Source organism: Scyliorhinus torazame, chromosome 2 (genome assembly GCF_047496885.1).
Source record: "Scyliorhinus torazame isolate Kashiwa2021f chromosome 2, sScyTor2.1, whole genome shotgun sequence".
Classification (NCBI taxonomy): domain Eukaryota; kingdom Metazoa; phylum Chordata; class Chondrichthyes; order Carcharhiniformes; family Scyliorhinidae; genus Scyliorhinus; species Scyliorhinus torazame.
This window is the reverse complement of record NC_092708.1, coordinates 290,747,944-290,767,460: the sequence shown is the minus strand read 5'-3', so window position 1 is coordinate 290,767,460 and position 19,517 is coordinate 290,747,944. Positions and strand designations below refer to the sequence as shown.

Genomic DNA, 19,517 nt, shown 5'->3' with positions numbered 1-19,517 from the left:
AATGGATGATGAAATTCAACGTGGGCAAGTGTGAGGTCTTGCACTTTGGACAAAAGAATAGAGGCGTGGACTATTTTCTAAACGGTGACAAAATTCATAATGCTGAAGTGCAAAGGGACTTGGGAGTCCTAGTCCAGGATTCTCTAAAGGTAAACTTGCAGGTTGAGTCCGTAATTAAGAAAGCAAATGCAATGTTGTCATTCATCTCAAGAGGCTTGGAATATAAAAGCAGGGATGTACTTCTGAAGCTTTATAAAGCATTAGTTAGGCCCCATTTAGAATACTGTGAGCAATTTTGGGCCCCACACCTCAGGAAAGACATACTGGCACTGGAGCGGGTCCAGCGGAGATTCACATGGATGATCCCAGGAATGGTAGGCCTAACATACGATGAACGTCTGAGGATCCTGGGATTATATTCATTGGAGTTTAGGAGGTTGAGGGGAGATCTAATAGAAACTTACAAGATAATGACTGGCTTAGATAGGGTGGATGTAGGGAAGTTGTTTCCATTAACAGGGGAGACTAGGACCCGGGGGCACAGCCTTAGAATAAAAGGGAGTCACTTTAGAACAGAGATGAGGAGAAATTTCTTCAGCCAGAGAGTGGTGGGTCTGTGGAATTCATTGCCACAGAGGGCGGTGGAGGCCGGGACGTTGAGTGTCTTCAAGACAGAAGTTGATAAATTCTTGATTTCTCGAGGAATTAAGGGCTATGGAGAGAGAGCGGGTAAATGGAGTTGAAATCAGCCATGATTGAATGGTGGAGTTGACCCGATGGGCAGAATGGCCTTACTTCCACTCCTATGTCTTATGGTCTTCTAATCCCTGCCCGATGCCAGCTCTGAAACCCCCCGTCCACCCTTCCTAGGACAAACCGATGGTTATCTCTGATCGGGGACCACACCGAGGCTCCCATCGCACCCCTGTGCCATCTCCACTGCCCCCAGAACTTTAGCGTTGCCGCCACCACCGGACACGTGGTGTACCTTGTCGGCGAGAGCGGCAGCGGAGGTGTCACCAGCGTCCCCAGGCTCGTTCCTTTGCAGGACGCCATCTCCAACCTCTTCCATGCCGCCCCCTCTCCCTCCATCACCCACTTACGGATCATCGCCACATTGGCTGCCCAGTAGTAGCCACCCAGATTTGGCAACGCCAGCCCTCCTCTATCTCTACTACGCTCCAGGAACCCCCTCCTTACCCTCGGGGTCTTACTCGCCCACATAAAACCCATAATGCTCCTGCCTACCCTCTTTAAAAAAAGCCTTGGTGATCACAATTGGAAGGCATTGGAATACAAAAAGAAACCTCGGGAGGACCACCATTTTAATCGACTGTACTCTGCCCGCTAGCGAGAGTGGCAACATGTCCCATCGTTTGAAGTCCTCCTCCATCTGCTCCACCAGCCGCGTCAAATTAAGTTTGTGCAGGGCCCCCCAGCCCCTAGCTACCTGGATCTCCAAGTACCGAAAGCTCCTTTCCGCCCTCCTCAACGGTAGGTCGTCTATCCCTCTTTCCTGATCCCCGGAAGCACCACAAAGAGCTCACTCTTCCCTACATTGAGCTTGTAGCCCGAGAAGTCCCCAAACTCCCTTAGGATCTGCATGACCTCCACCATCCCCTCCACTGGGTCCGCCACATACAGCAACAGGTCGTCTGCATACAGCGACACTCGATGCTCCTCTCCTCCTCGAACCAGCCCCCTCCATTTCCTGGACTCCCTTAATGCCATGGCCAAAGGTTCAATTGCTAATGCAAACAACAGGGGGGACAGGGGGCACCCCTGCCTCGTCCCTCGATACAGCCGGAAGTACTCCGGCCTCCGCCGATTCGTAACCACACTCGCCACTGGGGCTCTATATAGGAGCTTAACCCAGCTAATAAACCCTCCCCCGAACCCAAACCTCCGCAACACTTCCCAGAGATACTCCCACTCTACTCGGTCAAAGGCCTTCTCCGCGTCCATAGCTGCCACTATCTCCGCCTCTCCCTCCACCGATGGCATCATAATCACATTTAGGAGCCTCCGCACATTGGTATTTAGCTGCCTGCCCTTTACAAATCCCGTCTGGTCCTCGTGAATCACCCCGGGACACAGTCCTCAATCCTCGTAGCCAACACTTTTGCCCGCAACTTAGCATCTACGTTGCGGAGCGAGATCGGCCTATACGACCCGCATTGCAGTGGGTCCTTATCCCGCTTCAGGATCAAAGAGATCGTCGCCTCCGACATTGTCGGGGGCAGGGTCCCCCCCCTCCCTTGCCTCATTGAAAGTCCTTACCAGCAACGGGGCTAACAGGTCTACATACTTCCTATAGAACTCCACAGGGAACCCATCCGGTCCCGGGGCCTTCCCTGCCTGCATGCTCCCCAGTCCTTTAACCATCTCCTCCACCCCAATTGGCGCCCCCAAACCAGCCACCTCCTGCTCCTCCACCCTCGGGAACCTCAGTTGGTCCAAGAATCGTCGCATCCCCTCTTTTCCCCCTGGGGGCTGGGACCTATACAGTTCCTCGTAGAAGGCCTTGAATGCCTCATTCATTTTCACCGCACTCCGCACCGTAGTTCCCCTTCCATCCTTGACTCCACCTATTTCCCTCGCTGCCATCCTCTTACGGAGCTGATGTGCCAGCATCCGGCTCGCCTTCTCCCCATATTCATACATCGCCCCCTGTGCCTTCCTCCACTGTGCCTCTGCCTTCCCTGTGGTCAACAGGTCGAACTCCGTCTGGAGACTTCGCCTCTCCCTGAGTAGTCCCTCATCAGGGGCCTCTGCATATCTCCTGTCCACTCTTAAAATCTCCCCCACTAACCTCTCCCTTTCCCTGCCCTCTTCTCCCGATGAGCCCTGATGGAGATGAACTCTCCCCTGACCACCGCCTTCAGCGCCTCCCATATTACTCCCATCTGCACCTCCCTGTTGTCGTTGGCTTTGTAGCCACCTAAAATGGCTGATTCCCTATTAATTTGGCCAAAACCCGATTTTAAAATGGCTAACCGAAAAGGCTGATGGGAAAAGCAGCCAACAGGACACAAACGGACAGCTGCAGATAGAATAGCGTATTCGGCTCTGGGGAAGTCGGCCCAGATCGATACTCAAGACTATTAGCAGCACATCAACCCAGACATCTGCAGTTTAATCGGCTATCCCCGGGAACAATTGCAACATATTAGCAATTGAATGCCGGGCCAGACCTGTCGGCGCCTGCAGTGGCCGAAACAAAGACAGGTGAACGACCACCCCCAGATCAAGGAATCGCCCCATTATTGGACATATCGAACCCAGTGATTGGGAACAAGTCCAATCACTTGGGACTCAGGGTCAAGGGCCGCCCCGAGAGGCGGGAAGCCCCTGGGCCCTATAAAGTGAGGGGCCAAGTTCAGATCTCTCTCTCTCTCCCTTCTTCACCTGCTCGAGACCTTCGCAAGAACATCGACCAGAAATAGTAAGTCTGACTCCAGCGATCGCTACCCGATAAAGACTCCTAGCCATTGACCCGTATCAGCCTTTTTGAATCCCGCGGGCCAGATCCGATTCGATAAGCCATTTGTTTCCCTGACCTGGTGGGCCCTTCCTAAAGTTAAGTATTGGCCAGTAGTGGTAGGTTTCTATATAGACAGTAGGATTATTGTGTAAGCATTAATTGTTGTATATAATAAATGACCATTGATTTAACTCTTACTAAGCGGTGTGCTGACTTATTAATCATAACTCAAGCTTGAACCACGTGGCGGTATCGGAAAGATACCTGCCAACTCGTGAGCAAAGGTGACATAATCAGAGCTAATAAAACTAAGGCTAAAAGGAGCAACAGCTTCAAGATACCTTTCGATGCACTCCCGCACACTTCCTCGTCTGCCAGCAGTCCCACATCCAACCGCCGTTGGTCCCTCTCCTCCCCCAGCTCTAGTTCCACCCAGTGCGGGGCGTGGTCTGAAATGGCTATGGCTGAATATTCCGTTCCCTCCACTTTCGGGATCAATGCCCTGCCCAGAACAAAAAAATCGATCCGGGAGTAGGCCTTGTGTACATGAGAGAAAAAAGAAAATTCTCTGGCCAAAGGCCTGGCAAATCTCCACGGATCTATTCCCCCCATCTGATCCATAAACCCCCTGAGCACCTTGGCCGCAGCCGGCCTCTTTCCGGTCCTAGATCTGGAGCGATCCAGTGCTGGGTCCAACACAGTGTTGAAATCCCCACCCATTATCAAGCTTCCTACCTCCAAGGCTGGAATACGCCCCAACATCCGTTTCATGAATACAGCATCATCCCAATTCGGGGCGTATACGTTTACCAATACCACCCCAGTCCCCTGCAACCTACCGTTCACCATCACGTATCAGCCTCCATTGTCCGCTACTATATTCTTGGCCTCAAATGACACCCGCTTCCCCACCAGTATTGCCACCCCTCTATTCTTCGCACCTGTCCTACCTATCCCTTCCTTAACCTGACCTGATCTGCCACCTTCAGATGTGTCTCCTGAAGCATGACCACGTCTGCCTTCAGTCCCTTTAAGTGCGCGAACACTCGGGCCCTCTTAACCGGCCCATTTAGGCCTCTCACATTCCACCATGTGATCAGCCGGATTGGGGGGCTACCCCCCCCCCCCCCTTCCTGCAGACTAGCCATCTCCTATTTTAGGCCAGTCCCTTGCCCGCGTCTCCCGCACCCTCCTGTCCCCCAGACGGGGATCCCCCCGCCCCGACCACCTCTTTCAATTTCAGTTCCCCCTCGGCCAATGCAGCAACAACCCTATTGTCTACCCCCCTCCCCTCCTCCCCCCACCCCCTCCCCGCTTTATCCAAATCTAGCTCTTTTGCTCCCCCCATAATACTTCCGTAAGTCTGCTGACCCCGGCTTCCCCTGCCTTCCCGTTGACCCCCCCCCCCCCCCCCCCCCCCCCCCCCCCCGGTGTGGAAATCCCTCCTCCTCCTTGGCTCCTCCATCCGCCCCCTCCCTAACGTGGGAAAAAGCCCGCGCTTTCCTGAGCCAGCCCCGCCCCCTGTGGCGCAGCTCTTGTTGCAGCCTTATCCCAATTCCCCCATCCCCGAGTCTCACCTCCCTCCAGCACCGCCGCCCACATTCCTCACTGTCCCCCCCATCATAAACTCTTCCCCCATCCCCATCCATCGTCCCACCTGTGAAACATTCTTTACCCATATTTACAACCCTGTATACAGTCAACATCTCCCCCACAACCACAGTCCCTCAGTTCGAGTCCAATTTTTCCGTTTGGATAAAGGTCCAAGCCTCGTCTGGCGTTTTGAAATAGTGGTGTCAGTCCTGATAAGTGACCCACAGTCGCACTGGCTGCAGCATTCCGAATCTCACCCTTTTTTTATGCAGCACCGCCTTGGCCCGGTTGAAGCCAGCTCTCCTCTTTGCCACCTCCGCGCTCCAGTCCTGGTAGACTCGGATCACCGCATTCTCCCATCTACTGCTCCGCTCCTTCTTGGCCCATCTCAGGACACTCTCTGTCCGCGAAATGATGGAACCTCGCCACTATCGCCCTTGGCAGCTCGCCAGCCTTGGGTCTCCTCGCCAGGACTCGGTGAGCCCCTTCCAGCTCTAGGGGGCTCGGAGAGGCTTCCGCACCCATCAGCGAATGGAGCATCGTGTTCACATACTCCCCGGCATCAGCCCCCTCCACTCCTTCGGGGAGACCCAGAATCCGGAGATTCTTCCTCCTCGACCTGTTCTCCAGGACCTCGAATCTCTAGGCCCACCTCTTGTGCAGCGCCTCGTGTGCCTCCATCTTCACCGCCAGGCCCAAGATCTCGTCCTCGTTCTCGTTAGTTTTGTCCGTCACCTCTCGGAGCTCTACCGCCTGGGCCTTCTGGGTCTCCTTCAGCCCCTCAATTTCCAACAGCATTGGCGCCAGCACCTCCTTTTTAAGCTCCTCCACGCAGCGCCTGAGAAACTCCTGCTGGTCCGGCCCTCGTGCTGCTCGATCTCCGCACTCTGCCATCTTGTTTTTTCCCCCTCGTTTCTGCCACTGCTCCAAAGCCTCTTTTTCCACCGCTCCACTTCTAGTCCCCTCCATACACGACGGAAGGGGGACCTTGCTTCACCTTCCCACACGGGATTTGGTCAGAAGATTTCCGTTGGGGCTCCTCCAGAGAGCCCAAAAGTCCGTTCTAGCGAGAGCTGCCGAAATGTGCGGCTTATCTCCGCATCGCCGCAACCGGTAGTCATTTACCAGACTAATGAGGAAAGTTCAAACAAACTTATCTTCCCACTGGCGTTTAGAAGAGTAAGAGGCGACTTGATTGAAACATATAAGATCCTGAGGGGTATTGACAGGGTGGATGGGAAGAGAATGTTTTCTCTTGTGGGACAATCTAGAACGAGGAGCCTCTGTTCAAATATAAGGGGTCACCCATTTAAAATGGAAATAAGGCAAAACGTTTTCACTACGGGTCATGAGTCTTTGGAATTCTCTTTCTGAAAAGACTGTGGAAGCAGATTCTTTGAATATTTTTAACGTAGAGGCGAATAGATTCCAGGCCCACAAGGGGGTGATAGGATATTAGGGGTAGGCGAATGTAGATTTGAGGTTACTATTAGTTCAGCCATAATCTTACTAAATGGTGGAGCAGGCATGAGGAGCTGAATGGCCTGCTGTTAATGGTACTTGGACCAGACCCAAATTTTTATTCGGAAACCAGAGGAGATTCCAACAATTAAACTGTGAGGAAACTTCGCTCCTCGAGTGATTCTGCTGATGACTTGAGATCCTTAATTTAAAACAAACCTTATTATTAACACACAATTTACCACGTTAACAACCAATTAACAATTAAACAGTTCTTCGTTCTTTTAAAAAAAAAAGAAAGGTCTGAGGTTACTTTCCTATCTACTTCTAAAATTTCAATTAAGCAAAATCCACACACACCAGGTCAAATGTTGGGACGGCACGGCAGCACAGTGGTTAGCACTGCTGCCTCACAGTGCAGGTTCAATTCCAGCTTTGGGTGACTGTGCGGAGTTTGCACGTTCTCCCCATGTCTGCATGGGTTTCCTCCGGTGCTCCGGTTTCTTCCCACAGTCCAAAGATGTGCAGGCTAGGTGGATTGGCCAGACTAAATTCGTCCAAAGGTATGCAGGTTCTCGCTTGGGTCACTGTGCGGAGTCTGCACGTTCTTCCTGTGTCTGCGTGGGTTTCCTCCGGGTGTTCCGGTTTCCTCCCACAAGTCCCGAAAGACGTACTTGTTAGGTAAATTGGACATTCTGAATTCTCCCTCTATGTACCCAAACAGGCGCCGGAATGTGGCGACTAGGGGCTTTTCACAGTAACTTCATTGCAGTGTTAATGTAAGCCAATAATGTGACAATAATAAAGATTGGTTAAGTGGGGCTATGGGTAAAGGGCAGGGGAGTGGTGTTTTGGAGGGTCGGTGCAGCATCGATGGGCCTTCTTCTGGACAAAGGGATACGGATTTATTCACAAAGTCCTTCGGAGAGAAGCTTTCAGAAGTCCGTCTGAGAAGCACATCTCCTTTCCTCAGAAACCAGAGCAGAACTCCAAAAATGAAACTAAAAACAACAGACAGGGCAGGGCTGAAAATGAAACTAAAAATAGATCCAGCCCCCCTCATGAGTGACACAGCCTGCTGAACCATTAACCCCTTAATCACAGCTTTAGCAGACAAATAATCTGGATACTTTAATGCAAGTTCTTTTAAGAACACTACTAATATTTTTAAAATAAATTTAGAGTACCCAATTTATTTTTTCCAATTATGGGACAATTTAGCATGGCCAATCCACCTACCCTGCACACCTTTGGGTTGTGGGGGCGAAAGCCACGCAAACTCCACACGGACAGTGACCCAGAGCCAGGATCGAACCTGGGACCCAGGCGGCGTGAGACGGCAGTGCTAACCACTGCACCACCGTGCTGCCCTGAGAACATTTCTAATATAACAATTGTTAATGTTAATAGCATAACAATAACAGTGCATCCTCCCACAGTCCAAAGATGTGCAAGGTAGGTGGATTGATCATGCTGAACTGCCCCTTAGCATCCAAAGGTTCGGTGTGGGTTACAGGGATAGGGTGGGGATTGGGCTTAGGTAGGGTGCTCTTTCGAAGGGTCGGTGCAGAATCAGTGGGCAAAATGGCCTGCTGTACTGTAGGGATTCTATGATTACTGCAACACGTTACACAATATATATAAAAATGTCATACATTCATCACACTCCTCCTGCATCATCCTGTAACCAGTACAGTTGACAAGGGGGAGCCAGTCGATGTGGTATATTTGGACTTTCAGAAGGTGTTTGACAAAGTCCCACATAAGAGATTGTTGTGCAAAATTAAAGCACATGGGATTGGAGGAAATGTATTGAGGTGGATAGAAAACTGGTTGGCAGAGAGGAAACAAAGAGTGAAGATTAATGGGTCCTTTTCAAATTGGCAGGCAGTAACCAGTGGGGTACCACAGGGATCGGTGCTGGGACCCCAGCTATTCACATATATATTAATGATTCGGATGAGGGAACAAAATGTAACATCTCAAAAATTTACAGACGATACCAAGATAGGTGGGAGGGTGAATTGTGACGAGGATGCAGGGATCCTACAGCATGATCTGGACACGTTGGGCGAGTGGGCAAATCAATGGAAGATAGTATAATTTGGATAAGTTTGAGATTATTCACTTTGGAAGCAAAAACAGGAAGGCGGATTACTACTTGAATGGTTGTAAATTGGGAGAGGGGAGTGTGCAGTGGGACCTGTGTGACCTTGTGCACCAGTCGCTGAAGGTAAGCATGCAGGTGCAGCAGGCGGTAAAGAAGGCGATTGGTTTGTTGGCCTTCATTGCAAGAGGTTTCGAGTATAGAAGCAGGGATGTGTTGCTGCAATTATACAGGGCCTTGATGAGGCCACACCTGGAGTATTGTGTGCAGTTTTGGTCTCCTTCTCTGAGGAAGGATGTTCTTGATCTCGAGGGAGTGCAGCGAAGGTTTATCAGACTGATTCCACGGAAGGCAGGACCGTCATATGAGGAGAGAGTGACTAGGTTGGGATAGTTCTCGCTGGAGTTCAGAAGAATGAGTGGGACTAGACAGGGTAAATGCAGGGAAGATGTTACCAATGATAGGTGTGTCCAGAACCAGGGGTCACAGCCTGAGGATTCAGGGTGAACCATTTCGGACAGCGATAAGGAGACATTTCTTCATACAAAGAGTGGTGAGTCTGTGGAATTCATTACCACAGGAAGTAGTTGATGCTAAAACTTTGAATATATTCAAAAGGCGACTAGATATAGCACTTGGTGAGAATGGGATCAAAGGCTATGGGGAGGAAGCCGGATTAGGCTATTGAGTTGGATGATCAGCCATGATCATGATGAATGGCGGAGCAGGCTTGAAGGGCCAAAAAGCCGCCTCTTGCTCCTATCTTCTATGTATGTATCTATTATGCTCTATGTTCGTATTAAAATGGAAAACCACATGATTTCATTATGATGTTTTTAAAAATGTTTTTATGATAAATATACCATGCGCCTCTTTAAAATATTATTTGCAGGTGATTTCTTGGTGATCCACCTGGCAGATTTGATTCGCATGGCATTCATAGCTGCCACAGATCACAGTCATGCCTTGCGGCTGTCCGGCCTTGAAGCACTTCTGATCATCATCAGGAAGTTTGCAACTGTTCCTGAGCCAGAGTTTCCTGGTCATGTAATTCTTGAACAATACCAAGCAAATGTAAGTAACATAAAATTGCATTGTGTGTCAAGAATGTTTTATAGCAAGTGGGTTACTTTGAAGTTAAATCACTGCTTTGTAGACCAATGCATGAATTAATTTGCGTGCCATTCAGTCCCACAAGTAGTCACAGAGTGAACAAAGAAAATAAGTTGAAATACTGTAATGCTTTTGTATTTTGAAAAGTAAATCTATTATTGTATCAGATTGCTTTTTGAACATCCATTATTAAATGAACAGAAATTTTCTCCAGTTGAATTATGGGAAGAATGAAGCCATATTTTTTGGCCCCTGCTCCAAACTTCATTTCTTAGCCACCAATTCTATCCCTCTTCCTGGCAGCCATCTGAGACTAAACCAGACCGTTTACAACCTTGGCGTCACATATTGGATTTGATTGGTTTATTGTCACGTGTACTGATGTACAGTGAAAAGTATTGTTCTGCGTGCAGCTCAAACAGATCATTACGTACATGAAAAGAAAATGTATAATAGAGCAAACATAAAATACAAAATGCAATTACATAGACACAGGCATCGGGTGAAGCATACAGAAGTGTAGTACTACTAAGTAAAGAAGATGTGATGGTCTCCCTCTGTCACTGGAGGGTCGGGTACAGGCGGTTAAAATGAATGGGCTGCCACGATTCCTGTTTATTTTTCAATGCCTGCCAATTTTCCTGCCAAAGACATTTTTTAGAGAGATTGAAGGGATGATTACCTCGTTCATATGGGGAGGGAAGGTGGCCAGAATTTACAAGGTGGTACTGCAGAGAGGAAGGCAGTCAGGGGGTTTGGATCTTCCAAACCTGATGTAATATTACTGGGCAGCGAATGTGGAGAAGGAGCTGGGTCAGAGGGATTGACTCCCAATGGGTCAGAATGGAGGAGAGTTTGGGTAGGGGGTCAGGATTGAAAGCACTAGCAACAGCACTGCTCCCGATAGCCCCGGGGAAATACTCAAGGAGTCCGGTAGTAATAGCTTTGTTGAGAATTTGGAGCCAGCTTCGACAGCACTTCGGGTTGGGGAGCAAGGTCAAGGGAAATGCCGATTCGGGGGAACCATAGATTTGAGCCAGGGAAGTGGGATGGAAATTTTTCGGAGATGGGAGGAGAAAGGAATTAGAACACTAAAAGATTTGTTTCTTGGGGGTCGTTTTGAGGGATTGAAGGAGCTGGGAACGAAGTATGGGCTGGAGCAGGGGGAAATATTTAGAGACATGCAGGTTCGAGACTTTGCCAGAAAGGAGATATAGAGCTTCCCAGTAGAGCTGGCTTCCACTTTGCTGGAGGAGGTGCTGACGACAGGGGGACTGGAGAAGTGGGTAGTATCAGTGGGTATGGAGGAGGGGTTCTGGTGTGAGGTGCTCCGGAGAGTGAATGCCTCCACCTCGTGTGCGAGATTGGGGCTGATACAGCTGAAGGTGGTGTATAGAGCACAACTTACAAGGGCGAGGATGAGCCGGCTCTTTGAGGATGTAGAAGATGTGTGTGAACGTTGCAGGGGGGACTCGCAAACCACGTTCATATGTTTTGGTCCTGTCCAAAGCTGGAGGATTACTGGAAGGAGGTGTTTAGAGTAATCTCTAAAGTGGTGCACATGAAACTGGACCCGGGCCCACGGGAGGCCATATTCGGGGTGTCGGATCAGCCGGGGTTAGAAACTGGCGCGGAGGCAGATCTTGTAGCCTTCGGCTCGTTGATCGCCCGAAGGCCTCTGTTAGGGTGGAGATCAACCTCTCCACCCTGTGCCCTGGCGTGGCGGGGGGGCCTGCGAGAATTCTTGATGCTTGAAAAGATCAAATTTAAACTGAGGGGAAGGATGGAGGGGTTCTACAATTCATGGGTGTTTTTCATTATGCACTTTCGAGAATTGGATCACAGCGAACATTAGTTGGGGATGGGGGGTGGGGGGGGGGGGGTGTTCATGGTGACTGTGGGTGATTCCTGATTCCTTTTTGTCATTTGTTTATGTTAACATGCGGGCTAATGTCTGGGGTTTAGTGAGAGGATGGGATCGTTGTTATTGATATGGGGATTGGCATTACATTCGTTGCCGATTATTGTTTATTGTTGGGTGTAAATTTGGGAGAAAATGTGAAAAAGGAGGAGAAAAAATATTTTTTTAAAAGTAGAGAAGATGTGTGAAGAAATCCGATCAGTCCATAAGTCCTTGAGAGAGTCGTTTACGAGTCTGGTAACAGTGGGGAAGAAGCTGTTTTTAAATCTGCTGGTGCGTGTTCTCAAACTTTATATCTCTTGCCCGATGGAAGAAGTTGGAAGAGTGAGTACTAAGATGAGGAATCAATCGCATAATCAACCCAATTGGTCGAAGACTGTCCCACCAGAATCTTCAGACTGGGCAGTCTCTTTCTCCATGGTTGCCATTGCTGTTTGGAAGAGGGGAAGTTCGCAACTCCAAACCTGACCTCTGCAGCCCCATTGGGGTTGTAACCCACACTTCGGAACTGCTGCTTAATGCATTGGGCCATACATAGCTGTGCTTTTTGCAGGTGCCTAGCGCTCAGGCTTGCACAGATTACACCCTTTCCAGCGCAAGTTACCAGACAGCTAGCAGCAGCAGTAGCAGGTTTGCCTGTTTCCGAACACGGGGGTACGGACGTCAACTGAAATGCCCTTTATTGCTGGCTCCACAAAGCTCAGTTTTGAAGCTGGAAAGCCTTCTTGATTTGTGTGGCTTATTACCATGCAGGACAAGTTCTATTCATTAGCAGAGGGATTGAATTTAAGAGCCGTGAGGTGATGATACAGCTGTACAAAACTTTGGTAAGGCCACATTTGGAGTACTTTGTGCAGTTCTGGTCGCCTCATTTTAGGAAGGATGTGGAAGCTTTGGAAAAGGTGCAAAGGAGATTTACCAGGATGTTGCCTGGAATGGAGAGTAGGTCTTACGAGGAAAGGTTGAGGGTGCTAGGCCTTTTCTCATTAGAACGGAGAAGGATGAGGGGCGACGTGATAGAGGTTTATAAGATGATCAGGGGAATAGATAGAGTAGACAGTCAGAGACTTTTTCCCCGGGTGGAACAAACCATTACAAGGGGACATAAATTTAAGGTGAAAGGTGGAAGATATAGGAGGGATATCAGAGGTAGGTTCTTTACCCAGAGAGTATTGGGGGCATGGAATGCACTGCCTGTGGAAGTAGTTGAGTCGGAAACATTAAGGACCTTCAAGCGGCTATTGGATAGGTACATGGATTACGGTAGAATGATGGGGTTTAATTTGTTCTTAATCTCGGACAAATGTTCGGCACAACATTGTGGGCCGAAGGGCCTGTTATGTGCTGTATTTTTCTATGTTCTATTTGACTAAATGTTTTGGGGTTCAAGACATACCTACCTTATGCTAAGTCCCATGCTATAGTGGGGCCAAAACTATTTGAAAGCCATTATTTCTGCTGAAAATGAAGATGCACTCGATCTGAATGAGAAAAGTTTAGAAACAGTCAGGTGAATTAAAGGAATACATCAACTTGAATTCTGCAAATAAAATAGTATCAACAGTCTATACCCTCCAGTGGTTCTACGCAGTCTTTATAAAATAAAAAAAATGGGCATGCCACCACACAAACTTAGAGGTGCAATTATCATGTTACGAAACCTGAATCCTAAACAAGGACTTTGTCATGTAACAAGATTGATAGAAAGGAAGCTGGTTTCTTTGATAGATGCTGAAATTATAACAGGCAAAATTCAAGGGAATAGTGTTTATTCATCAAATAATGCCTTTTCAACTCGGGAGAAAAGAAGTTCCCAGTAAGCAAAGAGGGCACTCAGGAGAGTGCAAACCTTTGCCACCCTGTGTTGATTCATTATTCAACGTTATTACAATTACTTAGCTGCTCCTTGTGGCTTTTCCCTGCCTGGTTGATGTCTAATTACAAAGCTGAAAAAATAAATATTTTTGCTAAGAACTTCCATCTCACTGAGCTTGGTTCTTACTAATGAACATCTGACAACTCAGTCTGAAAACTCTGCTCACGTTTTAATAGCTGTGAAAAATTGCACCACGGCAGCTGAGATGGTACAACATTCTAAATAAAACAAACCACAATTTTGTTAAAACGGCAATTTGCCGTATCTCCCTATGCTTTTTAAAAAATATATATTTATTAAAGTTTTTTAACGCAATTTTTCTCCCTTACAAACAATAACCCCCCCCCCCCCACCTGTAACAAAATAACGAGAAATCGCACAGAGCAAGATATATACATGGCAAAATGGTATATTTACATGTCTTTGTACACTGGCTCTCTCCCATACGTGCCAGTTTCCCCAACCCTTCATGTTATCTCTTGCTCATCCACCCTCCCAGGCAGTTCCTCCCCCCCCCCCCCCCCCCAGGTTGCTGCTGCTGCTGACCGATCTTCCTCTAACGCTCCGCGAGATAGTCTAGGAACGGTTGCCACCGCCTGTAGAACCGCTGCATGACCCTCTCAAGGCGAACTTAATCCTCTCCAACTTTATGAACCCAGCCATATCGTTTATCCAGGCCTCCACGCTGGGGGGCTTCGCCTCCTTCCACATTAGCAAGATCCTTCGCCGGGCTACTAGGGACGCAAAGGCCAGAATGCCGGCCTCTTTTGCCTCCTGCACTCCTGGCTCGTCCACTACTCCAAATATTGCTAGCCCCCTGCTTGGCTTGACCCGGACTTTCACCACCTGAGATATTGCTCCCGCCACTCCTCTCCAGAACCCCTCCAGTGCCGGGCATGACCAAAACATATGGACATGGTTCGCCGGGCTCCCTGAGCACCTTCCACATCTGTCCTCTACCCCAAAGAACCTGCTCAACCTCGCCCCCGTCAGGTGAGCTCTGTGAACCACTTAAATTGTATCAGGCTGAGCCTGGCACACGAGGAGGAGGAATTAACCCTACCTAGGGCATCCGCCCACAGACATTCCTCGATCTCCTCCCCCAGCTCCTCCTCCCATTTACCCTTCAACTCTTCTACCAGCGCTTCCCCTTCTTCTTTCATCTCCTGGTGTATTTCCGACACTTTGCCCTCCCCGACCCATACACCCGAGATCGCCCTGTCTTGAATTCCTTCTGCCGGGAGCAGCGGGAATTCCCTCACCTGTCGCCTCACAAAAGCCCTCACCTGCATATATCTAAAGGCATTTCCCGGGGGTAACTCAAACTTCTCCTCCAGTGCCCCTAGGCTCGCAAACGTTCCGTCAATGAACAGGTCCCCCATTCTTCTGATCCCCGCCCGATGTCAGCTCTGGAACCCCCCGTCCATCTTCCCCGGGACAAACCGATGGTTACCCCTGATCGCCGACCACACCGGTGCTCCCATTGCACCCCTGTGCCATCTCACTGGCCCCAGATCCTTAGTGTTGCCGCCACCACCGGGCTCGTGGTATACTTTGTCGGCGAGAGCGGCAGCGGTGCCGTCACCAACGCCCCCAGGCTCGCTCCTTTACAGGACGCCATCTCCATCCTCTTCCATGCCGCCCCCTCTCCCTCCATAACCCATTTGCGGATCATCGCCACATTTGCTGCCCAGTAGTAGCTCCCCAGGTTTGGCAGCGCCAACCCTCCTCAGTCCCTACTGCGTTCCAGAAACCCTCTCCTTACCCTTGGGGTCTTATTCGCCCACACAAACCCCATAATACTCCTACCTACTCTCTTAAAAAAGGCCTTAGTGATCACGATGGGAAGGCACTGAAACACAAACAAAAACCTCGGAAGGACCACCATTTTGACCGACTGCACTCTACCCGCCAGCGAGAGCGGTAACATGTCCCATGTTTTAAAATCCTCCTCCATTTGCTCCACCAACCTCGTCGGATTCAGTTTATGTTGGGCCCCCCAACTCCTGGCTATCTGGATCCCCAGATACCGAAAGCTCCCCTCCGCCCTCCTCAGCGGTAGGTCCCCTATCCCTCTTTTTTGGTGCCCCGCCTGTAATACAAAGAGCTCATTCTTCCCTACATTGAGCTTATAGCCCGAAAACTCCCCAAACTCCCTCAGAGTTTGCATGACCTCCACCATCCCCTCCATTGTATCCGCCACGTACAGCAACAGGTCATCCGCATATAGCGACATCCGATGCTCCTCTCCCCCTCGGACCACCCCCCTCCATTTATTAGACTCCCTCAATTACATGGCCAATGGTTCGATCGCCAATGCAAACAACAGGGGGGACAGGGGGCACCCCGGCCTCGTCCCTCGGGACAGTCGAAAGTACTCGGACCTCCGCCGGTTCGTCACTACACTCGCCACCGGGGCTCTGTAAAGGAGCTTAACCCAACTGATAATCCTTCCCCCGAACCCAAACCTACGCAGCACCTCCCAGAGGTACTCCCACTCTACCCGGTCAAAGGTCTTCTCCGCGTCCATAGCTGCCACTATCTCCGCCTCTCCCTCCACCGATGGCATCATTATCACGTTTAAGAGCCGCCGCACATTGGTGTTTAGCTGCCTACCCTTTACAAATCCTGTCTGGTCCTCGTGAATCACCCCCAGGACACAGTCCTCGATCCTCGTGGCCAGCACTTTTGCCAGCAACTTTGCATCCACATTAAGGAGCGAGACTGGCTTGTACGATCCACATTGCAGTGGGTTCTTGTCCCGCTTTAGGATCAAAAAATTGTCGCTTCCGACATTGTCGGAGGTAGGGTCCCCTCCTCTCTTGCCTCATTAAAGGTCCTCACTAGTAGCGGGGCCAACAGGTCTACGTACCTCCTGTAGAACTCCACCGGGAACCCATCCGGTCCTGGGGCCTTCACCGCCTGCATGCTCCCCAAACCCTTGCTCAGCTCTTCCAACCCAATTGGTGCCCCCAAACCAGCCACCTCTTGCTCCTCCACCCTCGGGAATCTCAGTTGGTCTAGGAATCGTCTCATCCCCTCTTCCCCCGCTGGGGGCTGGGATCTGTACAGCTTTTCATAGAAGGCCTTAAATACCTCGTTTATTTTCGTCGCACTCCGAACCGTGGCTCCCCTTCCATCTTTGACTCCCCCTATTTCCCTCGCTGCCATCCTTTTACGAAGCTGGTGTGCCAGCATCCGACTAGCCTTTTCCCCGTACTCGTAGGTCGCCCCCTGCGCTTTCCTCCACTGTGTCTCCGCCTTCCCTGTGGTCAACAGGTCAAACTCCGTCTGGAGCCGTCGTCTATCCCCAAGTAATCTTTCCTCCGGGGTCTCTGCGTATCTCCTGTCCACTCTCAAAATCTCCCCCACTAACCTCTCCCTTTCCATGCCCTCTGTCTTCTCCCTATGAGCCCTAATGGAGATTAGCTCTCCCCTGACCACCGCCTTCAACGCCGTCCATACCACCCCTACCCGCACCTCCCCGTTGTCGTTGGTCTCCAAGTACCTTTCGATACACCCCCTCACCTTCCCACACACCACCTCGTCCGCCAGCAGTCCCACATCCAGCCGCCACAGCGGGCGTTGGTCCCTCTCCTCTCCCAGCTCCAGTTCCACCCAGTGCGGGGCATGGTCCGAAACGGCTATGGATGAATACTCCGTCCCCTCCGCCCTCGGGATGAGCGCCCTGCCCAGAACAAAAAAATATATCCGGGAGTCGGCTTTGTGTACATGGGAAAAGAAAGAAAATTCCCTGGCCTGCGGCCTTGCAAACCGCCATGGGTCCACTCCCCCCATCTGATCCATAAACCCCCTAAGTACCTTGGCCGCCGCCGGCCTCTTTCCAGTCCTTGATTTGGAGCGGTCCAGTGCTGGATCCAACACTGTATTGAAGTCCCCTCTCATTATCAGGCCTCCTTTCTCCAGGTCCGGAATGCGCCCCAACATGTGCTTCATGAATCCTGCGTCATCCCAGTTCGGGGCGTATACGTTTACTAACACCACCCACGTCCCTTGCAGCCTACTGCTCACCATTACATATCGCCCTGCGTTGTCCACCTCAATAGTCTTGGCCTCAAATGACACCCGCTTTACCTGTCCTACCCATCCCTTTCTTAACTTGACCTGGTCCGCCACCTTCAGATATGTCTCTTGGAGCATGGCCACGTCCGCCTTCAGTCCCTTTAAGTGCGCGAACACTCGAGCCCTCTTCACCGTGTCCACTCCTCCCTCACCCTCCAGTCCCCCAGACAGGGGCCCCCGCCTCGACCACCTCCTCTGTGTCCCATTCCTTTTCGGCCAGTGCAGCAGCAAACCCCCCCCCCCAGACCCCTGTCTAGCTTTTTTGCTCCCCCCATGTCACTCCCGTAAGTCAGCTGACACCTGCTGACCCCGGCTTCCCCCGCCATCCCATTGACCTCCCCGTGTGGGAGTCTCCCAATCAATATGCGTTCCTTCGCTCTCCTTCCCGCCTATCCGCGCGCGGGAGAAACCCCGCGCTCTCCCCCAGCCCATATAACATTTCTTGCGCGTGATTGACCCCCTATATACAACAACCATCACACATCATACCTCAAATATCCTCCCCACCCTCACAAACCCTCAGTTAGAGTCCAACTTTTCAGTTTGTATAAAGGTCCACGCATCTTCAGGCGTTTCGAAGTAATAGTGTTGGCCCTTGTATGTGACCCGCAGTCGCGCTGGCTGCAGCATTCCGAATTTCACTCCTTTCCGGTGCAACACCGCTTTGGCCCGGTTGAAACCCGCTCTCCGCTTTGCCACCTCCGTGCTCCAGTCCGGGTATATTCGGATCTCTGCATTGTCCCACTTACTGCTCCACTCCTTCTTGGCCCATTTCAGGACCAACTCTCTGTCCGTGAACCGGTGAAACCTCACCACCATCGCCCTTGGCGGCTCATTTGCCTGGGGCTTCCTCGCCAGCACCCGGTGTGCCCCATCCAACTCCAGCGACCTCGAAGGGGCCTCCGCGCCCATCATCGCCCCAAGCATCGTGCTCGCGTATGCCCCGGCATCAGCCCCCTCCACTCCTTCGGGGAGACCCAGGATCCGCAGATTCTTTCTCCTCGACCTGTTCTCCAGGTCTTCGAGTCTTCCCGCCCACCTCTTGTGTAGCGCCTCGTGCTGCTCCACTCTCACCGCCAGGCCCACGAGCTCGTCCTCGTTCTAGCTGACTCTTTTCTCTACCTCCTGGATCTTAACCTCGTGGGCCTTCTGGGTGATCCCGAGTCCTTCAATTGCCGAAAGCATAGGCGCCAGCATCTCCTTGCGCATCTCCTCGCACTGCTCTTCAAAGCAGCGCTTGATGAACTCCTGCAGCTCCCCTTTGTCCCTGGCTGCCGCCATTTTGTTTTTTTTAAACCCTGCTTCTCCCGTTGCTCCAGTGCCACTTTTCTGGCCGTTTCACTTCGGGTCCGTTTCATAGGCATTGGAGGGGGACCTCTCTCTTCCCTTCCCCATGGGTTTTTGTCAAAAAAAGTTCCGTTGGGGCTCCTCTAGCGAGCCCGAAAGTCCGTGGTAGCGGGAGCTGCCGACTCGTGCGGCTTAGCTCCGCATCGCCGCACCCGGAAGTCTATCTCCCTATGTTAACGGATCTTTCAACAAAATCTTAGAACCAGATCCACATCTTTGCCAAAAATTAATCCGTACTTCCTTGGGCCATAACTTATCTGTATACCAGGTTTCCGTGAAATCTTTTTCAGATGCATTGGGGTGAACACATTAACTCTGCCCACCTTCAGTGGCGGTGCGAATGAGACTGTCACATTCTATGACTGTAAATGAGACAGACAGAATTTATATTTGTACTTCTAGGCCTGATTTTACACATGCACAGATTCATGTTACATTTTCCAGAGTGAGCAGTTTTGATTCTATTTGTGTTTGATGGAAAGAAAACTAGAACTCTTCAATTTAAATAAGTACTGTTGCAATAAAAATAATA

The 19,517-nt window shown here is 50.6% G+C and overlaps 1 protein-coding gene across 5 annotated transcripts in view; it reads left to right on the top strand.

The window, feature by feature from the left end:
• heatr5a (HEAT repeat containing 5a) overlaps positions 1 to 19,517 on the top strand; it is a 344,658-nt gene that overhangs the window by 230,957 nt on the left and 94,184 nt on the right. For all 5 annotated transcript variants that reach the window (XM_072488316.1, XM_072488279.1, XM_072488289.1 and 2 more), the window contains one exon: positions 9,538 to 9,719. In XM_072488316.1, coding sequence (XP_072344417.1) covers positions 9,538 to 9,719 — 182 coding nt within the window. The remainder of the gene's footprint in view (positions 1 to 9,537; positions 9,720 to 19,517) is intronic.